Consider the following 25211-nt stretch of genomic DNA (forward strand, 5'->3'; position numbering starts at 1 on the left):
ATGTGAGACTCTCGATCTACAAATGTTACAGCTCGGCCCAAACAGCCTTTTTCATCCCCCTCCCCTGATCTGCAAGAATTCTTGCTCCAAATACTGTTTCTGGGGTACTCTCAAAGAAAGTATCAAGGAAAAGTGTGTTGTCCTGAGATAAGGTAGCTAAGTAAATAGCTGGAAGAGTTTACAGAACACACTAAACCTTGAACCATGTTTTATAAACCACACATGCTACGTGACAAACAAGCAAACCTGGTTTTGACTTAACATGTTTTGTTGCCAACTCAGACAAGTTCTTCTGGCTTGACCACCTGGTTGGTAAGTTCATGTATACTCTACAACATTTCTGATCTAAGACAATATTTGAATATGTCCAGAGTGCTATTCACTAGACTTAAGCAAGTTTCCTTCCTAAACATTTACCTATCTTGAATGGCAAGTAGATAGTAAGGTGTCCTTTGTAGCTAAAGGAAGGCTTGCTGGAAACCCAAGGCTTCTATTTGATAACTAATACTGTAAGAGAATAATGGCAGAACAGCAGAAAATAAAAGCAGGTAAACAAGGCAAAATAATTAAACATGTCAATGGAAAAGTAATTGCTTTTTTTATTATACAGAAATGGAATGGTAGGGGAGAAGGGAGATCTGAGGATGTAAAAGGTAGTACAGTACGTCTTGAATTTCTAAAGGCTCTAAAAACTTTTCTAAATAACCACCGGCACCCCATTTGAGAAGCGTTTCCCCATTTTCTTGAAATTAAGCAAACTTTCAAAATGCCCCAAGAAATTTCACAGGTTTTAAAATACATTCAGCTGCCAGTCCCCAAACTTGGGCAGGAAAGAGATACAGGGAGAAGCAACAGAAAGATAGAGTAACACCGAGAACAAATTGCACCATGATGATGTGGATAGAGGGAGAAATTTTACAGACACCAGGAGTGCATCTTCACAGCTGCTATGAACCACTATGCTTGTGACCTAAACAATGCATGGAAGATTGAAGGGAGTGTCTATGTCCCCCTTTGATTCTTGCAGGCAGTAACTAGACTGTAAAGGCTGCCAACAATGCCAGATGATCTGTTGGCTGCATCAAAGGCTGGAGGTCTCCTGTGGAATCAGTTGTTTCACTTCAGCAAGCCTGGCCCTATCTATCCCAGGCAGTGATTAGCATTGACACCCCTGTGTTCAGAAAGGCACAGTGCTCACTGTGTTTGCTAGCGAGTAATACTCCAGCCTTGCACTTGAAACACTTCACTTCTAGAATAGGTTAAGGACTGCCTATCCATTTTGTATCTGGGAGAAATCGCTGACCTAGGCAGGTTTCATGACTGGATGCAGTCTTCACCCTGCAGGCAGGTAAATTTGTACTCTCTTCTTCCAATGGAGTCGATCAAACGCTTAAAGAGACCCAGTGCAGGGAGATGGTAGGAAGACCAGCTGTGACAGGAGGTTGGAAGGATTTTGGAGGGTGAACATTGCAGAGCTGGGGTACCTATTAAATTCATCTCTGCCGACAGACTACAAGTCCTGCCATCTGCTACTAAAACCTCACTGCCTTACCAAGGGGGATCGAAAAGAGAATTAAAATTAAGGACTCAAATGTGGAGCTCCCTTTCCCATTTCCTTTATTTTCACAACCAGATTGTTCTGCACTTGTGTATGTAACAACAGAGGGAGAACTGGTTCAGCTAACCCAACCAAAAAACTGACCCTGCCTGTCAATAATCTTTTCTTTATAGCTGTGGCTTCTGGTAGTAGCAAACATGAGCTCGCAAGCAGTAGAAGAGAGAGAGCATATATGGACAGTGTGTAAAAAAATAAAAAGAAACGGATTCCCACTCCCCCTTAAGTTCGTTAAAAAGAGAGAGAATTTACTCTGTTGACATTTCAGTGGTGGAGATGCTCTGTGTGGGAGGAGGGAGTCACCCCTGTTCACCTTATGCGGGTTAAGGTTTCCTCGTCCCCAGCTGGAAACGGGCTTCCTCTGAGATGCCGTATTGTTCCAAGGGGTCCTGCAGCCAAAGAGGTGAGAAGGTGGAATTTTGATAGTTTGTTCTGGTAAATCACTTGTGTTCCCTCCTGTCTCCTATGCTGATCAAAACCGCCAGCTACCTACCCTTATCTGGCATACGTTCCACTGAGGCCATCTGTATCTACTCCCAAGTTAACAGATGCATCATTCCTGGTGGTGAACAACACAACGTGTTGCCTTTTGCTCCTGTACCTGATCTGAGAATATTAACACTTCCATAATTCATACTTAGACTTTGGAGGACCTTAAACGTCAGATGTGAGATTTCAGCTGTATTTACCGCCCCGTCTCTTGAAATCACATTGCCCCGAGTAGGTATACAATTGTATCTCAAACTCGCATGAGAACGAGAGCAGAATGCTATTCATGTCTTCCCTGTCTTACTTCAATAGTTATCCTCTATCTCAGCCTTTCTCAACTTTCTGACCCTGGAGGAACCCTTGAAATATTTGTCAGGCCTCGGGGAGCCCCTGCACTTTCAGGCTCAGATACAGGCCAGAAGTTACAAAATTATTATATTCATTTCATGGGTAAGCCTGCATAGATGCATGAACATTGTTCTTAAACTAAAAATAAAGAATGAAACCTACCTCTTTAATGTGAAGTTGACAAAATTTGAAATAATTTTTTAAATAAATTGTGATCTCCCAGGGAACCCCCAGTGACCTCTTGTAGAACCCTGGTTGAGAAACCCTGCTCTAGCTAGTAAATGTTATCAAATGCCTTCACAACTGTAGCTGTCCTATATTGCCCACTGTAAGAGAAAGCAGTCCAAAGCCCCCTCAAACAGCATCACAAGCTTATTCCAAGCCACAGCGAGTTTAGACTTGCAGATGGAGATAAGCCAATTTCAAACATTTTATTGGATAATCCATAATAGGCTGGGTTCACACAAGCACAGAAGTACACACCCTGGTTTACAAACCGTTAAGAACTGCATTCACACAGCACACCCACAATCAAACAATTCACAGTGCAACTTAGTGGAATGTGCGAGTCAGGTTGGTGTGTGCATTCCAAAGACCTGCAAATACCCTTGACCATCAGGATGCTCTGGAATAAGAATCGTCATTTGCAGGATCTGGCTTACCTTCCCGGTCATCTTCTGGATCTCATTCCGATAAAAGATCAAGCTGCTTCTCATGAATTCATAACTGGAGATCAAAGGAGAACAGGACAATTGAAAGAACTGGCCCAAGGTTTGTTTGGATGCAGTTGCTTGGAGAGACCATGCCACCCTCTGATGGTCACCTCAAAAAGAAATGCTGCCCAGCAGTGATGAACCTATTTTCTCCAGTGCTTCTCAGACTTGAGTTTGACCCCAGGAACAAATCAAGCAGTTGAATTACATGGTAAGAGGAGGCGGATTTTCTTGGGCTCTAAGGGCTGTATCAGCCGCCAGCATAAAGCTGTAGTTTTATTTATTACATTTATATCCCTCCTTTCCAGCAATGTTCATAAAAAAATACCAAAATATTAGAATCTCTCAGTTGCAAACTCCAACCAATCATAGAATCCTAGGGTTGGAAGAGACCTTGAAGGTCTTCTAGTTTAACCCCCTGCCCAGTGCAGAAATCCTCATACCATTCTGGAAACATCACAATACATTAATGAAATGTAATGAAACATTACACTACAAAAGCACTATTTTATGAGTCCCAAATTCACAACAAGCCTTTTTAAATACCCAGAAAAAAATCCTGTTGGTGGAAAGTCTGGAAAGATCTAGCTTCCTGTAAGGATGGAGAACCCAGAAGCAATAGCTAATTGCGACTGGGTGCTCCAACCTTACATAACAAGGGGAATGAAAGAAAGAGGAGAAACAATGGAGGGGCAAGGGATGAGAAGAGAGCAGCTAGCAACAACCCCACTCACAACTGAGAGACTGCGAAGCCACCATCACGCAAGCTGTCAACGCCGAGGAAAGGGTGGGACAAAGAAAAGGCGGGAGGCTTGAGAAGGGAGGCGGAAGGAAATGGGGCCAGTCGTGGCTTTGACAGACTGAGATAAAGACCTAATAAAGAACTTCACATATCCATTGTGGCTTGTGCTGTGAGTTTCTAAAATTAGGCCTTAAAATTAAAATCCCCTGGCAGGGAGTTCCAAAGCCCCTGAAACTGGCTTGCATTCCCACGAAAAGTGTCTCTTGAAGCAGATGGACAGAGACTGGTTTCTTCTGTTAAGCTGTAACTCAGTGAATACACCACAAATGGCTATCTTAACATTCTTAAGCCTTAAATCATGGTTTAAAAATCACACTGTCAAAAAAGTCTGTCAAAAAAGGACATAACCTTTCAAACAGCCCAGATGTAAGTCTTAATAATAAGGAAGAAGGGGGCTTCAGTCATCCTTGCCAAAGGAAGGCCTGGGCAAAGATCTTCAGGGCCCTTTGAAACACCAGCAGGGTGTGGGCTGTTTGAATCGGTGGGGAGGAACCTCATTCCAGAGGGCAGGCCCTGCTACAGAGAAGGCATGCTTCCAGGGTCCTGGTAGGTGACAATGTTTAATTGAAGGAACTTAGGAGTGCACCAACCCTGCCAGATTGAATTGGCCAGGCAGATACTATGGGAGACAGGCAGCCACTCAAGTGCCCAGGCCCTATGCTTTGCAGGGCTTTATAGGTAACAACCAGCACTTTGAACCGCACCCGGAAGCAAACTGGCAACCAGTACAGCACGTGAAGCAAAAGTGTTATATGGGCATACTGAGGCATGCCCATCACTGCCTGTGCCACTGCACTCTGGACCAGTTGAAGCTTCTGGGTGGTCTTCAAGGGTAGCCCCACGTAGAGCACATTGCAGTAGTCAAGCTGTGAAGTGACTGCCTGAAGGACTCCCCAATCCAGGGAACGGTGAAACTGGCATGCCAGATGGAGCTCTGCAAAGACCCTCCTGGCCACAGCTGCCACCTGCTCATCAAGCAGAAACTGTGGGTCCAGGAAGCCCCCAAACTGCATACCACCCTTGTAAGGCTTTATAATCGATGCAAAGCATAGAAATTGACTGGTAGGCTGTAAAACACTGTAACAGAAGAACTGTATGTTCTCTGCATCCTGCCACTTCCAACAGTCTCCCTGCTTGACTTCCTGAAGTTTCCGAGTGTTTCTCCAAAGCAGCCCCAATGTAGGCTATGTCCGCCTGGAAAGTTTTTAAGGCCCACCCAGTTGTAGTTCCTAGTAATAAATCTGTTGTGGGTGCCAAAGAAAGGTTAAAATGTATCAGAGACAACATGGTCTCTGCCTTCAGGCCTGCATTCGATGGGTACCACACAAAAGAGGATAAAGGATTTATCAACCTTCAGATACGAGATGACCTCACCTGGCCCTGCGAAGGACCTCGATCCACTCCTGGCACTGCTCTTCTGTATCGCATTCGAAGTAGTATTTCCTCTCTGGCTCTTCAAGGAAGCCTAGGAAAACAAGCCCACAAAACAGTCATCCTGACTGCTCCTGTTGCTCAGTTTGATGTCTTCAACTCGACTTCCCTAGAACCAGGTTTTTTTTCTCCCTAAATGATGGTAGTGGTGGTGAGAGCCCTAATCAGAAAAGCATTTACACAGAAGACAGATTCTGACCTGAGCGAAGGCTAATGGGCCAACCAGCCAGGGGCTACGCTGATCTTCAAGCCCAGATGCAAAGGATTCTAGAACCCTTCCCATCACGATCAGCAGAGACATTGGCAAGGGACCCCCGTTACGCCCAGCAACGTTGCTGTTCATCTTGAGTTCCTGACGACAGAGTCTTTAAACACATTTCTCCCAGAATCTGTCCATCCCCACTTCCACCCTTAAAAATCAGAGCCCTCCCCGCAAAACAGCTCCCAAATCAGCCCCACCTTTCCTGTGACCTTCCTTCTGGGGATGCCACTTAATATCCCACTCCAGGGAAAATTGCCCACTCCTGTTTTATGGTTTAATTTTATGTGTCTACCCCACCAGAAAATTACAGCAGTCCAAACAGGATCAAATTAAGCTTGCTTAACCATGGCTATAAAAATTTTTATCCTTTTGAAGAACACTTTGGATTATCATATTAACAAATGGAATTCCATTAAAATGTGACTTTTCTGCCACCAGAAGGAATGCAGGATATTCTGCTGCGTATGTGAGCTGGTATGGCTTGAAAGCAGGATGCTGGGCAAGGCTGGATAGTTGTGGCCTAGTCTCTTAGGATGTTGTGTGATTACATAGACTGCATTTGTTTACTTTAGTTTAGAATTCTGTGTGCAGTGTGAGCCTGGCCAGAGTTTAGCCTGCTAAAGAGACAGGGAAGGCAAGCTTTTTTGCAAGCAGCAGGGAAGAAAAAAATCAGAGATAATTCTTTGCAACTGCCATGTTTCCAGCTGAAAGCTGTCTTTCATCCCCCCCCCTTAATGGGGGGAATGTCTTTGTACTCAAGGAGCCTCTGAGCAAACTCACACCCTCATCAGGCCAAGAGATAAGGCGCTGGCCTTGGAGGGGAGATGGGGGCTATTGCTCCAACAATGATTGCTTGTTAAACATGAAAAGCTGTTCTACATGTTGTTGCAAGGTCTACACTGCAAGATTTACAAGGCTGAGTAAAAGATTCTGGGAGAAGGGTACGCCATGTTTCTATAGTTTTTAGCTACACAACAAATTACAGGTTTGAAGCCTCAGCTAATGCATACACGCTCACGTTAGGCCTGATGCAGAATACATTGGAAGGAAAAACATGAAAACAGTAGAACCCTGATGGATCAGACCCAAGGCCCATCTTAACCTTGTTTCCCACAGTGACGAATCAGAAGTCCACAGGGGGCCCACACGCCGGCCATAAGCTTCCCCATTCCTGCTGCTCCACAGCCTATATTCAATAACAGACTACTACTGACCATGAAGGTTCCACTTGGTCCCTCTGTTGCTAATTATCCTTCACTATCTGGTGCCCCTTGAAGCCATCTCGGCTAAAGGCCACCAGCATATCCCACAGCAATGAATTCTGTCCATTAACTGTGCGGTTTGCAAAATAAAAATCTACTGTGTGAATGTTTGTTAACAAAAATAAACAGTGCTTGGAGCTACTCTCCAGCTGTCCTGAATCTACTATCTAATCAATTTTGTGGGATTATTGTGATTTTTTAGTTTGATGTATAGGGAAAAAACATTATTCAGTTCCTTTACCCCCTTTATACTTTGACTAGCCTCTGTAAATGTTCTGATGATTTTGATTGTCCAATCAGCCTTTCTCAACTTGGATTCCACAAGATGTTACTAAGAGTTCTGCAAGAGATCATGATTAAAAAAAAATCGTATTTTTGAACTTCACATGCCACACAATGGTAGCACTCACAGTGGTGGGAATTTTTACACACCGTGACTAAGCTGCCAGCTTGCCACGCTGTTATAAACATTGTAAAACATGGATTGTGTAGGCCACCCAGAGTCCACTGGAGTTGGGCAGCCGATACATTCAAACAAACAAACAAATGAAAATTGTATTGTAAAGCTTTCTTTTTTCCTTTTTGCTGTTTTTGATGCAGGGGTTCCTTGAGACCTGAAAAATATTTGAAGGGTTCCTCCATAGTAAAAAGATGGAGGAAGGCTGGACCTCAAGCTATACAGCTTTGAGATGGGAATTTATTTATTTTTTATTTATTAAAGAGATCTATATGGCTGCCCAACTCACTCAGGGTGACTCTGGGCAGCTTACAAAAATAAAACCCCGAATACAAAACCCACTACGCCCCCACCCCCTGGCAGAAGAATACATTCAAACAAACCACTTGATGGGCTCGGCATCAACCTGGGATCCCCAGGCCCGCAGGCAACACCATGTCTTCAGGGCCTTTCGGAAGAGTATTAAGGTAGGGGCCAGTCTTACCTCCGTGGGGATGATGTTCCACAGGGAGGGAGCCACCACAGAGAAGGCCCTTCTTCTCTGTCCCACTAGATGGACCTCCTTAATGGAGAATGCCCAGAACTCAGCACAGTATTGCAGTTGTAGCCATGGTCTGCTGAGATTTCACTGAATTAGCTCTCTTCTCCCCAAGTCCTGTTTCCTGGTTAGTCACTCCCACGACCTTCCTCTCTCACCCAGCTACGCAGGGTTCTCCTGGTTTCCCTCAAAGTTAGGGAAGAGCAGAAGCAGTTATTCTACTGCTGTCTAAAAAGGGAGCTGCACGGAGCAAATGTTTTGACCCATCTTCCTCCCTCTCAATCCTTTTATACATAAGTCCAGTGTCTTCTAGGGAGGGGTTGGGAAAAAAACTGTGCCTCACATAGGGAGAGCAGCTGCCAGTCAGAGCCAGCAAAACTAGACTGAATGGATCAGTGGGTTGACTCAAACGTAATCAGTGACACTGCTATCTTCTCAATGTTAAAAAAAGGGCTGCAAACTGGCTAGGGAAAAAAGGTTGCCCACCAACATTTGCTCCTGACACAAACACCCCAACAACTCTTTCTAAACCACTCACTGATGGAAAAGACATGTTCTTCTTCTTTGGTGATCTTGCAGTGTTCCAACAATAAAGCACCAATGGGCTGAGGAGAGATGAAGGGGTGGGGAGGGGGGGAGAGAGAAAGAGTCAGACCTGCTTTTCAACTCAGCTGGAAATGTTTAAAGATCGGTTCATTCTGGGATGTTCTTTTTAAATTTACATCAAAATCTGTTGGAGGAGAATTTTATAAACGTAAGACGAACTGTGTGTTACCATGCACAGTAATGGGGGCAGGGCTCTAAAGACATTTTTGATGCCTCTCCTGGGGACACCCCATTCAGTAATAATGCTATATTTTCCTAACACAAAGAATAAAAATTAATTTAGTATATTGTGCAAACTAGGGTCTGTGGCTAGTTCACTGTGTCAACCCCCCAACCCTCAAAATGTTTTGAGTTGCCCCAGGTTGAACTTAAAAGCCCATTCCAAGTCTCGGTTTTATGACAGGACTAGGCAACCTTATCATTCGAGATATTTTGGACTCTAAATTACCAGGCCCAGCAAGCACGGTTCAATCATACCTGAAGGGCCACAGGTTCCCCAGTCCCAGTTGGTGGCCAGATACCAGGATTTTTTTTAGGAAAAAAAAAACTGAACGCCAAGGTTAGTGAGCACCCAATACAAAGTAATCCAACTACTGCAAGAGGTACTAACCACTTAGGTCTAGTAACTAAGGCGCAATTCATACTACATTTCCAACACAGTTACTAGCTACCGTTACCTCAGCCTCGTCTGTTCGGAAGTAAAAGAGAAAATTGACCACTAACTTCACCAGGCGCTTCTTCAAGGCTATGAAGAAGAAAAGACATAATAAACAGTTTGATAGCTGGGATGTCAGCGAGAATCCTGTAAGCAGCCCGAGTTTGGAATAGCATAGCTCAGCATCTGCTATATCCTAGTAGGTCCACGCTGTACGTCTGAGGCTGGTTATAACCAAAGGATGCTCAAACATTTTGTACATGCATAGCCAGCCCATTAAATGCAACCTTTGCACCAGTGTTTCTCAGCCTTGGCAGCTTTCAGATGTGTGGACCTCAACTCCCAGAATTCCCCAGCCAGCATGGCTGGCTGGGGAATTCTGGGAGTTGAGGTCCACACATCTAAAAGCTGCCAAGGCTGAGAAACACTGCTTTACATTATTGTTAGCTTCAGCATATGACACAATACCTCTTCCGCTCCCTACCAGTGGTCAGTTAATGGGGAAGAGTGGTTAGAATGCAGTCTATGACTGGGAGGACTGACTTCTAATTCTCACTCAGTCACAACGTTCATTCAATGATCTGGTACAACTCACTCCTTCCTTGGCCTCATCTGCCGCACAGGGTTGTTATGAGTATCAAGGAGTGTGTATTGTCTGGGAAACAAATACGTTAACCTGAGTTTCTTTGAGGAAGGATATAATGTAAATACAAAGCTTTTTACCTTCAAAGGTGGCCCTAAGACTATTTAGCTCCCTAATGAAATCAGGGCCGCTCAATATTATAACAAATGGGCCCACTCTGCCCTGTAGATTCAGAATGGCTTACAGCAGATTTTCCTTGCGTTTTAATCATTCTCTTTCTGGAGACTCGCACTAAGGAAATTAAATCTGGAGGAGTAAAAAAGGGCATTTAAAAAACAGCATTAAAACCAAATATATGCAGCATACTGGTTTACAACAAAAGGCTGGAGAGATGAGAGGAATTACAATCCAACACAACTGGGGGGATGTCATAAGATTTGGAAAAGGATTACTGTATGGCAGTGTTTCTCAACCTTGGCAATTTTAAGATGTGTGGACTTCAACTCCCAGAATTCTGGGAGTTGAAGTCCAGACATATTAAAATTGCCAAGGCTGAGAAACACTGCTGTATGGTTTTGGTAAGGAGGTGCTAAAAAGCAGTCTAGATATTAATTCCAGATGCCATAATGCTGTATTTATACATGTATATGAATAAGCAAAACAGCCAAACTGTTCCCTTAAATAGAATGGCTTTAGTTGTTCACAGTTGCACAGCAAGCTACCAATTGTTACATACTGTACTGTCACCATCCAATAAGCGAACAGTGAATTTAATGCTCCAACTGCAGATCTTTCTGTAATCAGAACAGCCAGGTACCCCAGAGAGGTCACCAAAACAAACCTCAGAGTTGACAGCTGTATTATGATGGGGAGAATCTCCCAAATCACCCATCGAGAACTGAGCAGACTAAGTGGCCAGGAAATATTAAGTCATTGCTAGGAAGTAGGAAATGGAAATACCACGGGGAAGGTATGGAACAGAGCATCCTGGAAAAGGGCTGTTTTGACAGATGGGCATCCGGAATAGAGGCCTCTGCACTAGAGCTTTGTGTATTTATACCTATAGCTATATAATGACTTTATGATAAAATGCAGCCATCTTAAGGAAGGAGATTGTAATACATTTTGTACAAGAAAGCATTTTTAAATCAATTCCCTAAGGGGTAGCTTGTTAGTCAGTTGTAGCAAAAACAGTCCAGTATCTTGTGGCACCTTAAAACTGAACCATTTTACTATAAATTTGTTACTTTTAGGTGCCAGAGGGTTTTATGGCTTTTAACCAAGGACCCTGCCACTAGCTTGAATTTTAAAAATCTGCCAAACAGCCAGGAGCAAATTAGTTCACAGAAGAGTTACTTAGGTTCCCTTCTTTTTGAATAAGAAAAAGGTTGCTGGAAACGTTTCTACTCTGCCTTCATCCCGCCATGTAAAAGACAAATATAAAATAGATAAATATAACATATTTATAAAATATAAATATAAAATCTGTAAAATAAATCTCAGTCATCGTGAAAATCAACAAGAGAATACGAAAGACGAAGAATGCGTAGAAGCTGGCATTGAAGACTAGTGACTGCAGGGCTGATAAAGCCCACTCAAGCGTCTAGTCCTCAGTGAGGGCAGTTATGCCAGAGGGGAGCTTGGAAGTTCCGCTTCCTTTTCCCTAGCGCCCTCAGATGACGCAATTAATCTTCCCCGCCGCATGTAATCACATCCCCCTCCCTTTCGCGCCATGACGTCACTGTCCCCCGTTCTCCTCACCGCTTCCCTTCTTGGGGGCGCGCATGAGAATCTCTGCCGCCTTTTCGGCCGGTTGCCGGGAGAGCGACAGCAGCTCCCTTTCGTTGTACCGCATAGCTTCCACCTCAGCCCTACCCCGCCCCCTCAGCCCTCTGCCCTCTCGGATCTATGGCCTTTTCCTGCAAACGAGAAGCAGTTCCCTCTTACTTCCGCCATGGCTTTCTCACGACCGGAAGTACCCCTACGTATACTTCCAGGTCTGACTCTCACTGCCTCCTGGCGATTTGGTCTCTCTGATCCTCTTCCATTCCTAGAGGAGACGCCTGAGAAGTTTTTCCTTCTTCTTCGGCACCCCTCTTGGTATACTACCGGGAGAATGTCCGGGCCGACAGCAGGCTAACCCGGAAGTGAAAGCTGGTGGGCGTTTCTGGCCTGGCATTTTCAGCCTTACGAAGGCGAGGAGGGGAAAGAGGAGTTGGTCGCGCGCGCGGGTCGGTGCCCCTCGGCGGCTGATCAAGCGAGAGGGAGTCGAAACGGCACGGGTGAGGAAGAGGGAGAGAGTGCCAGCTTGAGATGAGTGCTGAGCTCAGAGGCCCTGATGGGGAATTGAAGCGGGGGGGAGAAACGTGCGGGGGGGTCTAACTAGGCCGTGCTGGGGCAGCGAGACTGATGGGAGGAGGAAACAGGCCCCAAAACCTAGCGAGACTCAGCCAGTCGTGGGAGTGGGGGCAAGAGTGGCGAATGCCCTGCCTTGGAGGAAGGGGGACCTGCATCGCCCCCACGGGAGCAGAGGAACAAGCTGGTAATGGTGGAAGAGGCGGGGGATAACGAATACGGATTTGACCGTTAATAGAGTGGGAAGCTGGAATCACTGGAGGCAGGGCCGAAAGTGGTAGGTACAGTACTGAGCAGAGAGGAACGCTATTGCACGGCAGGGGATAGGAAAGGGGACCGAGATGACTGTAGATGGAGCAGAGACTGTAGTTTTGGTTGGAAGGAAAGAAGGGGAGCGTTGGAGAAAGATTTTCTGTCTTCCTGTGGAACGTGGAGGAAAAGCAGGCAGGGGAGAATGAGAGCTCAGCCTGGAAGAGTTGATGGGCACTGAAATGGAGGAGAGTGCCACAGTCCTCTATGGCGGTGCAGAGGAGCGGAGCTCACCTTTTCCACTGTAGGGACAGATTGTAGTGTGTCAGTTTGAACTCGGTTTCCCTACAGTGGTTGAAGTTAACTAGTCACGGCATTTTTCTTTTGGGCTCTCACTCTTGACATTATGATTATTCATTAGACTATTGTAGCCCCCCACTCCAAAAGACTTGCCTTCTCGCTTATGTTAAAGCTCCTCACATGTTATGTTAGGGTTCTAGAAGCGAAAGGCCATTGAAAGCCTATTTAGAAATCTCTGTTAAAATGTATTTTTACTTATTATTGTTTCTGCCTTTTTGTGTGTCTAAATCAGTGTTTCTCAACCGTGGCAACTTTAAGAGGTGTAGACTTCAACTCAGTTAATTCTAAACATAGAACTTAATTTTCTCCTCTCTTTCTCTGTCTCTGATCCCCAGCATTTTGAAGCACAAAAACTTCAGCCATGGATTTTCAGCACCGTCCAGGTGGAAAAACAGGGAGTGGAGGTGTTGCCTCAGCCTCAGAAAGCAACAGGGACCGCAGAGAGAGGCTGAGGCAGCTAGCCTTGGAAACAATTGATATCAATAAGGTGAGCTTCTACTTTTTTGTTGTGTGGCGAATAAGAAGTAGAACTTATTAATGATGAAATGAAGGACTGTGTAAAGGTATATGTTGGCTCACAGCCAGCATCATTCAACAGTTAAGGCAGTGTTTCTCAACCTCAGCAACTTTAAGATGTGTGGACTTCAACTCCCAGAATTCCCCAGCCAGCATGTGGTTGAGAAACACTGAGTTAAGGTGCTGCACTCGGACTGAAAAGACCCAGGTACAGGTCCATCCTCTGCCACAAGGCCTCACTGCATGGCTTGTGCTGATCACTCCTGATCCCACCAGCTGTTTGCAAGGATCACATTAAGGGAAAAACACGCTTGCCATGCCACAGTGAGCTCTTGGAGGAAGAGCAATGTGGAGATGTAATAAAGAATGGCCTGTTTAAGGGAGAACGTGTATTTTTCAACAGCGTATCTCCAGTTGAATCCCCAACATTTCCTGCAAAATGGCATTTAAACATTAAACAGTACTGAGGGCTTTCCTCTTCCTTTTCCATCAGAACAGACAGATCTGAACTACATGGGCCAAAGGTGTGGTTTTCAGGGACACCCAGACTACCCCAGATGCAGCGCCCTGAGGTAGCAGGTTCGAGAAAGGCCTCTCCTGGATCAGTAGCTACCAACTAGAGCAGACCATACTGGGCTAGTAGTCCCTCACTGTGATTAATATCATCCCCTCTTGTTTTATGTGCTTTTTTATAGTTATTTTTTAAATTGTGACTGTCTTTATATATTTATTGTTTTTAATGAAGTGTTGTACGTCACTCAGAGTCACTTTTATGTGAGATGGGCGGCTGTATAAATATGATACGTAAATAAATAAAAATGAAAAATGAAAGTATGTATTAAGTTATACATATATGTTGACAGGGCTGCGACTGGGGGCGGGAAGCGGGGCATGTGCCCTGGGCGCCACGCTGGGGGGGCACCAAAATGAGCGCTGGGGGGCGCTAAAATGGGCATGGAATCCATGTTGCCTCTGGTGACACAGACCCTAGTTGCGGCCCTGTGTGTTGGGTGTATGCATCTCTCCTTGGGTGTCAATCATTTTTCTTTTCAGAAATTGTTATTTGGATAGTAGGATTACTTCCCAATGAAACCACAAAAGGAGAGACAGGGTAAAGTTTTCAGTGCAGATATAATAGCTATCACATTGCTGGCTCTTTGGAATTCTAGCTGTCCTAATTAGCCACCATTCAAACAGTTTTCTCCAAAACAAAGCAGGGACTTTGGTGGTAAAGCTGAAGGAACCTGTCAGTTTTGCAACTAAAGCTGTCCTAACAGTCAGGAATCACGCTGAGATGAGGAATAGGTCTCTAGTGTTTATTACTGCTACATAAGACAGAAAATCCTAACAAACTGAAGAAGTGTGGGAAAAACCCAGACAGACAAACCCCAAAAGTTAAGGCGGGTCTGATCTGTGTCTCTTTGAATGGCTGCTTAATTCCTCAGTACTACGCATGCGTTTTCCCCCCTGGATAGAGGCCCCCTCCTGCTTGCCATCAGTACTCATGACAGAAGCAATAGTCCAAATCTTCTGATGTTGCAGGCTCTTTATAGGATTTGGTGCTGAGTTCCTGTTCCATACATGTCCTTGCTTAGACCAGTGTTCCCCAGTCTGGACTTTCCTAATTCTCAGACCCACCCAGGAGGTGAGGAATGACTCTAGACAACATAAGCTAAGAAAGCCTGGGGTGTGGGTCTCTAGTCTGTTTGGCCGATCGCCCCTTTGGAATTTTGAAGGCAAACCTTGAGCCTTCCGGCTGCCATGGCATAGGTTGCCTGTTTGGAAAATGTCTGCCTTAGTGGGCGTGGCAGTAGCCAACATATAAAAGTGAATCTGGGGAAAGGACTAGCCTTTGGGCACTGGGTTGTGACCCCTGCTGTAGTGGAAGGCGCTATTTAGACATAGATGTAACAGTAGATGTAAAATGGGCCAGCCACTGGGAATCCCGGAGCTGTGTCTGAGAATACTATAATAGCAACTCAGATGTAAGATTACGTGTGGGAGGAAGTCATAGTTGGGGCATTAGATTTTAGTTCAAGGTAATTCGCTGCCAGAAATCATCTGTAGCCTTCAAATGAGGGTTTGTTTTGTTTTTGTGCCTTCAAGTCAGCGTTGACTTCTGGTGACTGCCTGGACCTGCAATTTTCCTGGCAAGATTTTTGGAAGTGGTTTGCCATTGTCATCTTATTAGGGCTGAGAGAGAGGGACTGGCCCAAGGTCACCCAGCCGGTTTTGTGCCCAAGGCAGGACTAGCACTCACGGTCTCCTGGTTTCTAGCCCGGTGCCTTAACCACTACACCAAACTGGCTCTCTCACATATATAGCCTGTGTGTAGTGTACACCCTGGGTATGGTACATGTGTACTTTCTATGTTGCCTAAAGTGAGACTTAACCCTTATTTTTTTCCCACCAGGATCCCTATTTTATGAAAAATCATTTGGGATCTTATGAATGCAAACTTTGTCTGACGCTGCACAACAATGAGGTGAGGATTTATTTTTGCAAATGTGCTCTGTCCTCTAAGGAACGGTGTAATCAATAAGGTATTGTGAATGCCCCAACCTCAGCCCCAGGTATTTCTGGGAGAATTGTGGCCTGCTGCAACCCTTCCACCATTCTAGAACCTACCTATTGATTTAATTGTTGATACTATTTTATTTGGCTGTGCTAATTTTTCATTATTATTATTTAGCCTTGTATTGTTAATAACTTTGATTAGTTGTTTAACACATTTTAATGGCTATGGCTGTATTTGTTGATTGTTTTATAAAATGCTTTGAATCTTGTTTTGATTTGGTGGTATATAGGTAGAACAGATGACTTAACAGCCCTCTTTGAATGGATATGAAGCAACTTCCTATAATTCTGTTTAAGAGGAACCCTTACTCAGAAGCACAGGAGCTAGACTATTAGCCTGGGTTCCCACAACGGGCTAAAACAGGTTGGGAAGCTTATTGTTTAGGGGTGATGTAGCATGTGGGAACCCAGCCATTCTCTTAGCTCAGTGTGTGAACCAGACCATCATATTAACCCATAATATAGTTCATTTCTTTTTGCAGTGCATGTGACATGAACAGGAATTGTGTTTTGCTAATTCATTTCTAGTGTATTGTATGGAGGCAGCACTACATTTCTCTTTACATACAGGAGAAGGATAGCTGAGTAGCAGAGCACCCACTTCCCATGTAAAAGATTTGCGATGTCTGGCATCTCCAGAGAAGGCTAGGAAACATACCCATCTAAACCCTGAAACCGGCTGCCAGTGAAGAGCAGAAAATGTTCAGCTGAATTAACCCAGCAGTCTGAATAAATTGCCCCTTTAATTGAACCTTCTTTAAACTTTAGGGAAAAGTTCATGTCAGAATTAGCCCCTTGACAGCACACCGTTAAAGCTGAGCTAGGGATCTGCAGCTCCCTGCATTCTGGTTCCCTCCCAGCTCTGTCTATCCTTGGAGGCCCAGGCCTGGCCCAGAACTGAACTGATCTCAACACACAAACCTTTTCTTCTTATCCCACAGGGAAGCTACTTGGCACACACGCAGGGGAAAAAACATCAGACCAACTTGTAAGTTGCTAATCGTAAGCACCTTTATTTTATCTAAACTTCTCCCCCCATCCATTCTCACATAGACCAAAAACTTGTACCCTGCAAGAGCAAAGAGTGTCTTGGAAATCAGCAGTAAGTCTGCCAGTTACAAAGAAGCAATTGTCTGTCTCTGGCCATGGGGCCATCTGGGACGCGGTGTTTTTGATGACAACCGCCAGCCTTCCTCCACCTGATAACAGACAGTCTCAGAGTCCTTGGTGCTCTCTGAGCCTTGTTGTTTTCTTGCAGACGTTTCATTGCCAGACTAGGCAACATCTGAAGTGCACTGAAGTGGCACTGAAGATGTTGCCTAGTCTGGCAATGAAATGTCTGAAAGAAAACAACAAGGCTCAGAGAGCACCAAGGACTCCACAGTTCAACCTTGATCTACAAATATTCTCTTCAACTAGTCTCAGAGTAGTCTTGAGGGCTTTGGCTGTGATTCTGTGTGTATGTGGGTGCAACTGCAGTGTCTGAAAGCTGCTGTTGAAGGCCAGTTTCACAGTAAAGCTTTACCTGAAAGTTTATCTGATCTCAGAAGCATCCCCAGTAAGTCTAGTTAAAAGGAACTGGGATAGTTTTATTTATGGTGAGGGGCAACAACAGCCACAGCACACATTGCTTCTTGGTGTTTTATAATCGTTCTAAGCGGCTTCAGATATTTCTACAATCATAGGTTTCCAAGTGTTATTAATAAAACGGTGGGCCCAATATAAATGGCCTTCACATGACCATTTGGATTTATATGAGACCCATCCTTGGTTTTTAAGAAGACCCACAGACGAATTCACAGAGGAGAAATATTTCAGACTATAATTCTCCTAATGGACCGTCTACTTCTGAAAAGCCTTTGCTCAATAGAGGTTGGGCCTTCCTGCTGTTCAAAGGCACCTGGAGGCCTCTGATGACAAGATGGAGCTTTGTTGAGCTGATGTGGCAAGAACAGCAGAATCCATGGCAACGAAAGGCTTCAAGGAAAGAAGAGTTGAAGCCCAGCGGGCTTTGGGGATATTCAGAGGAGCTTTTAACTTGTGCAGGAATAATTTTAAATATTTAGGCACTTATGCACAAGTGCCTAAATATTTAAAAACAGTTGCATAAATGGCCTGGGAGATCCCTCTAGCTCTCCAATACCTGCCCCCCAACAGTAGAGAACTCTCTGAAAGGAATTCCACCCCCCACCCTCCTTTTCTCAGAGTGGTTCAATAACTTCCTTCCCGTTCCTTTCGTTTTCAGAGCTCGGCGAGCCGCGAAGGAAGCCAAGGAGGCCCCGGCTCAGCCTGCCCCAGAAAAGGTGAAGGTTGAAGTGAAAAAATTTGTGAAAATTGGTCGACCAGGTTACAAAGGTAGGCAAGAGTGTGCCAAGTGTTCATCTGGAAACATCTCAAGTTGAAATTTCAGGAAATGTTCTGTTTTGAAATGGGTCATTTCAAGCACTTCAGCTTCCGGCATGTTTGAAACACCGCCTAGCTCTTTGCAAAATGTTCTGCTCAGAATGTTTTAAAACAGAACTGATTGCACACTCCTAGTAGCTGGAAATCATACAGCTTTGGTCCTGTAGTGTGGATAGGGATGTAGTGTAGGCCTGTATATACTGTATGCACCAAAATGTTCTTAAACTAAAAATAAAGAATGAAACTTACATCTTTAATGTGAGGTTGCCCGAATTTGAAATAATTTTTTAAATAAACCATGATCTCCCAGGTAACCCCCAGTGACCTCTCGCAGAACCCGAGGGTGCCACAGAACCCTGGTGGAGAAACCCTGGGCTAGGCTTATAGGCCACTCCAATCACAATAGACTCTGAGGACTGTATATACTTGATAGAGCAATTGGATTAAAACAGTACATTAAAATAAAAACCAAAATGTTCTGTTACGGTGCCTGCTCACTGTACACTCCAAAATTAGAATGACCCTGACCCTGCTAGCCTTTTGCAAAGTGTTGGAGACCTGGATGTGCTCCAGGGCCTGGGGGTCAGGAGGTCAGGTGGCCTGTGAGATATTGGTCATTTTACTGAATGTTTTCTGGGTTTATTCTCAGTGACCATTGTAGGTTTTTTTTTAATGTTCTGTTGATGTTTTATGTTGTTTTTAATGCATTGTTAGCTGCCCGGAGTTGCTTCTGTGAGATGGGTGGCTGTATAAATCAAATAAATAAATATTTCAGACACCATTAACCAGGGTTCTGTGGAACCCTTGCGTTCTGCAAGAGGTCACTGGGGGTTCCCTGGGAGATCACAATTTATTTTAAAAAATATTTCGAATTCGGGCAGCTTCACATTAAAAGAGGCAAGTTTCATTCTTTATTTTTAGTTTAAGAACACTGTTAACGCATATATACAGGCCTACACATGAAATGAATATAATAATTTTGTAATTTCTGGCCAATATTTGAGCCTGAATGTGCAGGGGTTCCCCAAGGCCTGGAAAATATTTCAAGGGTTCCTCCAGGGTCAAAAAGTTGAGAAAGGCTGCCATTAACAAACCATTAGGTTGTTCACCCTCTCACAGCCCAAACAACCTCACGGGGTTGTTGTTTGGGGGAAAAATAGGAGGCAGGGCATTATGTATGCTGCTTTGTATTGTTCAAAATAACACAAAAGATCGTTTTGTTTTGTGCACACTCCTAACATTAAAGGCTGATCTCCCAGTCTAACAACAAATACCAAAAAGTGGCCAGATATTTCTTGTTTATCAGAAATTCTGCTTGTTAAAATCACTTGTGTCTTGCACACATGGAACTGTGGCTTCCGTCCACCTCTAAGTGTACACTAAGCGTTTCCTAAGGACCAGTTCGTCCTAGGATCTCTTAAGGAGACGGGTTTGATTCTGAGGTCTTGGTGCCCAAAGTTCATGGAACAAGTCTCCCTTTGCAAACCGCCGCTTATCACGCTCTCTCTCTTTTTCCCATCCTTTCAGTAACCAAACAGAGGGACCCAGAAACAGGCCAACAGAGCCTCCTTTTCCAGGTAAAGCACAACCAATTTTCCTTTTGCCTGTTCAGCCAGTCTCCTCCTCCTCCTCCTGCCGCTGATGAAATTTTAAAAACCCTTGAAGACTCATAGTTACTTTTAAAAAAATGCAATGGACAATAAACTAGATGGCTGTCTGGGGAATTCTGGGAGTTGAAGTCCACAAGCCTTAAAGCTGCCACGGTTGAGAAACACTGAACTAGATAGTTGGGCAGCAGAAGTAGATCAAGCAACAGTTGTAGGAGGTTAGGCTGTTGTTTTAAACAAGAAAGCAAAAAACAATTTTCAGCTAGCACTGAAGAAGAAATGGATAGGTACCAAGCAGATATGGGTAGTCCTTGGGTTATGCCCGTAATTGGGATTAGCATTTCTGTCACTAAGTGATGTGATCACGTCACTTAGCAAAGGCAGGGACCTCAGGCTTTCCTCCTGCAAAGCCTCGGGAAGGGCCAGCGGCTTCCAACATGCTGAAGCCCGCAGACTGGTTCTCCATGGGTGCTCCCAGCGTGCGCTCTGCAGCTCATGTTGGAAGCTGCTGGCCCTTCACAAGGCTGCTGGAGAAAAGCCGTGCTGAGAGCGAGCAGGGGGCCTGCAGGCACCCTCTGCCGGCTCTGGGCTCGCCTCCACCCCTTTGCTGAAGCCTGCAGGCCGGATCTCCAGGAGTGCTTGCAACGCGAGCTGCAGAGTGCACTGTGCCTCTGGGAAGCCCTCGTCCTCCGCTTCCGCCACCGCTCCAGCACGGCTGCCCCCTTTGCCTGGGTAGCCACAGCCACCTCTCCTGCCTCGTCATCCTGTCCCGCTGCGCTCTCCACCTTCTGCGGGTTATTGCTTCTCGTGCTGGCAGCGGAAGACAGGGCTCCTCTCCCTGCACCGCCACCCCGCCTCTTCCCCCAGTTCCATCCCACTGCCTCCTTGCTGGCTGGGCCCAGGAAGCGCCCTTTCGTGGCTCTGCTGCCCCACTGTGCTCACCACACGCGTCCCAGGGCTGCACCCTCCCCTGGCGCCTGGATCCTGGGCCAGCAGCAGGAGGAAGAAGGCGGCAAAGGTCAGCTGGGGGTGGTGGCGGCGGCAAGGGTGGGCAGTGGAGTGCAGGGTGGCCAAAAGGCAGAGATGTGGGGGAGACGGGTGGGTGGGAGAGTTGAAGCGCACCCTGTGGTCGTAAATGTGGGTGGGCTGCCGAGTGCCCAAATTTTGATCATGTGACCACAGGGGCGCTGCAAGAACCTGAACTTCGAGGACCAATCATAACTACCATTTGTTCAGCGCCATCGTAACTTCGAATGGTTGCTGAACGAATGGTCATAACCCAAGGGCTACCTGTATTTGTCAGGAGAATGAAAGATAGTGTTCTGGTTACTATCTTTTCAGTGTGAAGGTGATCCCACAATATCACAGTCACTGGTTTGAGATGGGCAGCTATATAAATTGGGAGGGAGGGAGGAACTTTGTAGTCAATCGCCTTTGTTAAAAAAACAACAACACTTTAATGATGTAATTTTAGAGAAAGAGGGCAAAATATAAATGCATTTATAACTACTGTTAGGATCGGAAGCCACTACTTTACAGTCTTTTCTTTCTCTTTTCCCTTTCTTACCTATTAACTATTTTTCTCTATTTTCTTTATTTCTTTTCTAAAATTTGTATTTTTATCTTTTATTAAATTTCTTTAATAAGAATTATATATATTTTAAAAAGTAATAAAGTTCACTAGGTGACTTTGGCCCAGACAAAAAAAACCCAACCCTTTTGAATATCAATTCATAAAACTGTAGAACAGGCCTTCTCTTTCTGTCCCTCAAACTTTTTTTCCTGGGTTGCTGTCCACACTCAGCAGGGGGTCGGATTTGATGGCCTAAATAGTCCTTCCAACTTTCTGTTCCTCTGACTCTGCCTCATACAGATTGATTACCCAGAGATTGCTGAAAGCATCATGCCAAGACATCGTTTTATGTCAGCGTATGAGCAGAGAATTGAGCCCCCCGACCGGCGTTGGCAGTACCTTTTGATGGCGGCTGAACCCTACGAGACCATTGCTTTCAAGGTAACGGAGGCTTTCTCGTTCAGCCTCTTTTATGAGGCTGTTGGGAACACACAAAGGGATAGATTTGGTTGGTATTATTAGCATATTGTCCCAATTCCACTAGGGTAGCTTGATTTTTCTTCTTCTGACTGGTGTAGAAATCAAAGTTCCTTCAGCTCTTCTCTCAGCCTTGATAGGAGAAAAAGAGGAATGTTTTCCTGCTGTTATTATCACTTTTAACAAACTGCTGCCTTCTTCCGTAAGCTGCTGAACATTGCCTTTGATGTCCTGCAATTCAACAGCCTTGGCACCACTCCTAACCACTTACCTTCTGCCTTTGCAGGTGCCCAGTAGGGAGATTGACAAAGCTGAAGGCAAATTCTGGACTCACTGGAATCGAGAAACAAAACAGGTAAACGGTGACGAGGCGCCAGCCACCCACACCTATGGGAGCCGGATGGTTTGAAAACTCATTTTAAAAACCAACCTTCTTTCACCTTGGCAGAAGTACTATGGAGCAGTCTGTGAAATTGGTTCAGAGGAAATGTAAGCCAAGATCAGAAAGCTTAATCAGCATTGTTATTAGAAAAGTAAAGGTTGCCTTACTGGATTATAGTCTTTTTAATCCTAGCTAGAGGGAGGGCAGGCTGGATGCCTTTTGGCACAAGAATTCCTCAGATGTGCTGTGGCTGTCCTGTAGTGTAATACTTGGAGGTGGATCCTTTGGAAGCTGGACAGATCACGTATTTTCTGCAGAGGCAGAATCTCTAAAACAAAATCTATAAAATAATGTGTCTTTCTGTCTCATATCAATATCTCTTCCATAACCAGGGTCCTCCAAATCGGTTAGGATGGCAGAATTAGTAGCCAGCCCTTTGGCCCAGCCAGCTGGGAACTCTGGGAGTTGCAGACCGAACCGATCAGAAGGGCTCAAGGAAGCTGCTGCGCGAGGCTCTTTCCTCAGTCCTGCTTTCGGGGAATCCTTTGTGAAGATCTAACCGGATGCTTGCAGTCAAGTAACATCTAATCTTCTCCCCCTTTTTTCTCTTCTAGTTCTTCCTTCAGTTCCATTTCAAGATGGAGAAGCCACCTGCTCCTCAAAGTATTCCAGCACCAGCGACTGTGAAGAGGCCTCCCCCGCCCCCCCCTCATGAATGGCCTGCCCCCCCGGCCCCCGCTCCCGGAGTCGCTCCCGCCCCCTCCTCCTGGAGGCATGACTCTGCCTCCAATGCCTCCCCCGACGGGGCCCTTGCCCCCGGGCCCACCCCAGTTGCCCCCGGCCCCCGGCGTCCCTCCTCCTGCTCCAATGCCCCCGATGCTGAGACCGCCTCTCCCCACAGAGGGGCCTGGGAGCATTCCTCCACCACCCCCTACCAGCTGAAAAGTCCTTCGCTTTGGGAATTCTCCCTTTGCTTCTGCGGCACCGTTTTCAAAAGGCACCTGTTGATCTTGTCTCGCTTTTTCCCTTGTGTCTTTTTTAAATACATCAGTAACTTCTGTTCAGAATCTTGTTGCTTCATTAAAAAGACCTCTTCGTTCCTCCCATTCTTCTAATGAAGAAGAAACACTAATCTCAAATGAAGTGAAACATTAAGCTCTAGAGCAGGGTTTCTCAACCTTGGCAACTTTAAGATGGTGGACTTCAACACCCAGAATTCCTAATGCAAGCTAGGGAATTCTGGGAATTGAAGTCCACACATCTTAAAGGTGCCACGGTTGAGAAATACTGCTCTAGACTACTTTAAGTAAAAAGATTAGTTTTGCATTAGGTCTTGCTTTTTTAAAGATAGTTCTCTGTGGGAAACAATAAAATAAACCAGCAAGACCTTGGTTCCATCTCTGCCTGAGTTCCTGTCTGGACTTGCCATTGGCCTTAGATGCGTGCCCAGAGCTAATGAAATGCAGAAGGCAGAGAGGAACAAGCTTCATGGAAAACAGTTGTCAGGAATCTTAGAAGAGCATGGCTGGATTCTTGGTTTATCATGTGCTTTCGATGCTGCTGTAATCAAGGATTCCTGGCAATTAACATCACAATAACAAAAACATTAAACACACGAAACCACAGGGTTACGCTGCAGACTCCTGGTGGCACCAACCCAAGTGCTCTCCACAGTAATTTGGTTTGACCAGTTTCCACAAAGTCATCAGGATAGGAGCTAATGTAGCTCAGGGGAGAGGCCCTTACATAAAACAGGCCAGAAGCTGACTTGCCTCTTAACATGTAGGGTTTTTCGTTGTACCTTTCCTAAAAATCCCTACCATTGAATTTGCTTGTTTTTTTCACAGTTGCCCATGTTGGATTGATGTTTTCACTGAGTTGTTTGCCACAATGATCCTTTTCTTGGGTTAGCAAAAACGATTCTGAACATTAAAAGTAATTTTCGAAGGTGTAGTAATGGAGAGTTTGTTCAGGGACCAATGGTTGGGGAAGTGCCTGGGATAGAGATGGGTGGGCAGGTGGGCAGATGGGTAGGGAAGGAAAGGGAGGGAGGGAGGGAGGAAGGAAGGTGACCATATATAGAAAGAATTTGTGGTCACAGAAAGCACAGTGGGGTTCAAGATACTGAGATACAGGTAGTCCTTGTTTGGCAACAGCCTCGTTTAGTGACCTTTTGCAGATACGATGGTGATGAAAAAGTAACTTTGTAACCAATCCTCGCATTTACAGCTTTCACAGGTCTGTAAAGCAAAGGAAAGCTGAATTAAGATAATAAACAGTCACAATTTCACTTAGTGGCTGCTTCACTTAACAACCAAGTTGTTGGTTCCAGTTGTGGCTAAATGAGGACTACTGTATCTTGATATCTATAAATCATTACTGATTACATCCATTTATGGCAGTGTTCCCCAAAATGGTCAATATCAACCCCAAGGGTCAATGGGACTATCCAAGGGGTCAATAAAGGTCTGGGGATCAGTAGGTGGTCAATAAATTATGAAAGGTTGATCGGGGTCAATCTTTTGAGATTTCTGCAGAGCTTCAGTTGTCAGCAAAAGTGGCCTTGAGTTCTCTCTATTAGTAGTAATACTATTAGTTAAGTAGTATTAACTTATTTTTACAGCATAAATGTTTGAGGGTCAATGAACAATCTGAAACTTCACAAAGGGTTTGATGAGCAGAAGAGTTTGGGGACCCTTGATTTATGGCAACAAATTCCAGGCCTTTAAGCGACACATACTGGGCAAAGTTAAAGTTGGATCAAATAAATCTTTTCTTGGCCTTGTGCAAAATCACAGGGCGCTCAGGAACATTACAAGGTAAAGTACCAAAAATACGTTTAACTCAGCAGTTTCTGAACCATGGAAGCGTGGCAGGTGCGGTTTTTAAACTTGCAGAGACTGCAAGACTAGGAGGATGTGACACAAAACAAATTTCTGCTACGTGCATGT

At 45.0% G+C, this 25211-nt stretch overlaps 2 protein-coding genes across 2 annotated transcripts; one reads left to right on the forward strand and one right to left on the reverse strand.

The window, feature by feature from the left end:
• Positions 1-579: 579 nt before the first annotated feature.
• Positions 580-11662, reverse strand: PLEKHJ1 (pleckstrin homology domain containing J1). Its single transcript, XM_063290788.1, has 6 exons — positions 11523-11662; positions 9201-9268; positions 8456-8522; positions 5342-5432; positions 3115-3178; positions 580-2004 (listed from the first exon to the last, which is right to left on the reverse strand). Exons 1-6 carry the CDS (start codon positions 11614-11616, stop codon positions 1939-1941), a joined length of 450 nt encoding a protein of 149 aa, XP_063146858.1. The 5' UTR covers positions 11617-11662; the 3' UTR covers positions 580-1938.
• A 240-nt stretch (positions 11663-11902) lies between these two features.
• On the forward strand, positions 11903-23360 carry SF3A2 (splicing factor 3a subunit 2). The gene is given in 10 exon segments (XM_063290787.1): positions 11903-12043; positions 13061-13212; positions 15655-15726; positions 16760-16806; positions 18064-18173; positions 19749-19798; positions 21702-21842; positions 22165-22233; positions 22875-22961; positions 22963-23360. Coding segments are annotated over 9 exon segments (942 nt in total). The 5' UTR covers positions 11903-12043; positions 13061-13086; the 3' UTR covers positions 23203-23360.
• The last annotated feature ends 1851 nt before the right edge of the window (positions 23361-25211 follow it).

The sequence above is a fragment of the Candoia aspera genome, chromosome 1 (genome assembly GCF_035149785.1).
Source record: "Candoia aspera isolate rCanAsp1 chromosome 1, rCanAsp1.hap2, whole genome shotgun sequence".
In the NCBI taxonomy this organism is placed as follows: domain Eukaryota; kingdom Metazoa; phylum Chordata; class Lepidosauria; order Squamata; family Boidae; genus Candoia; species Candoia aspera.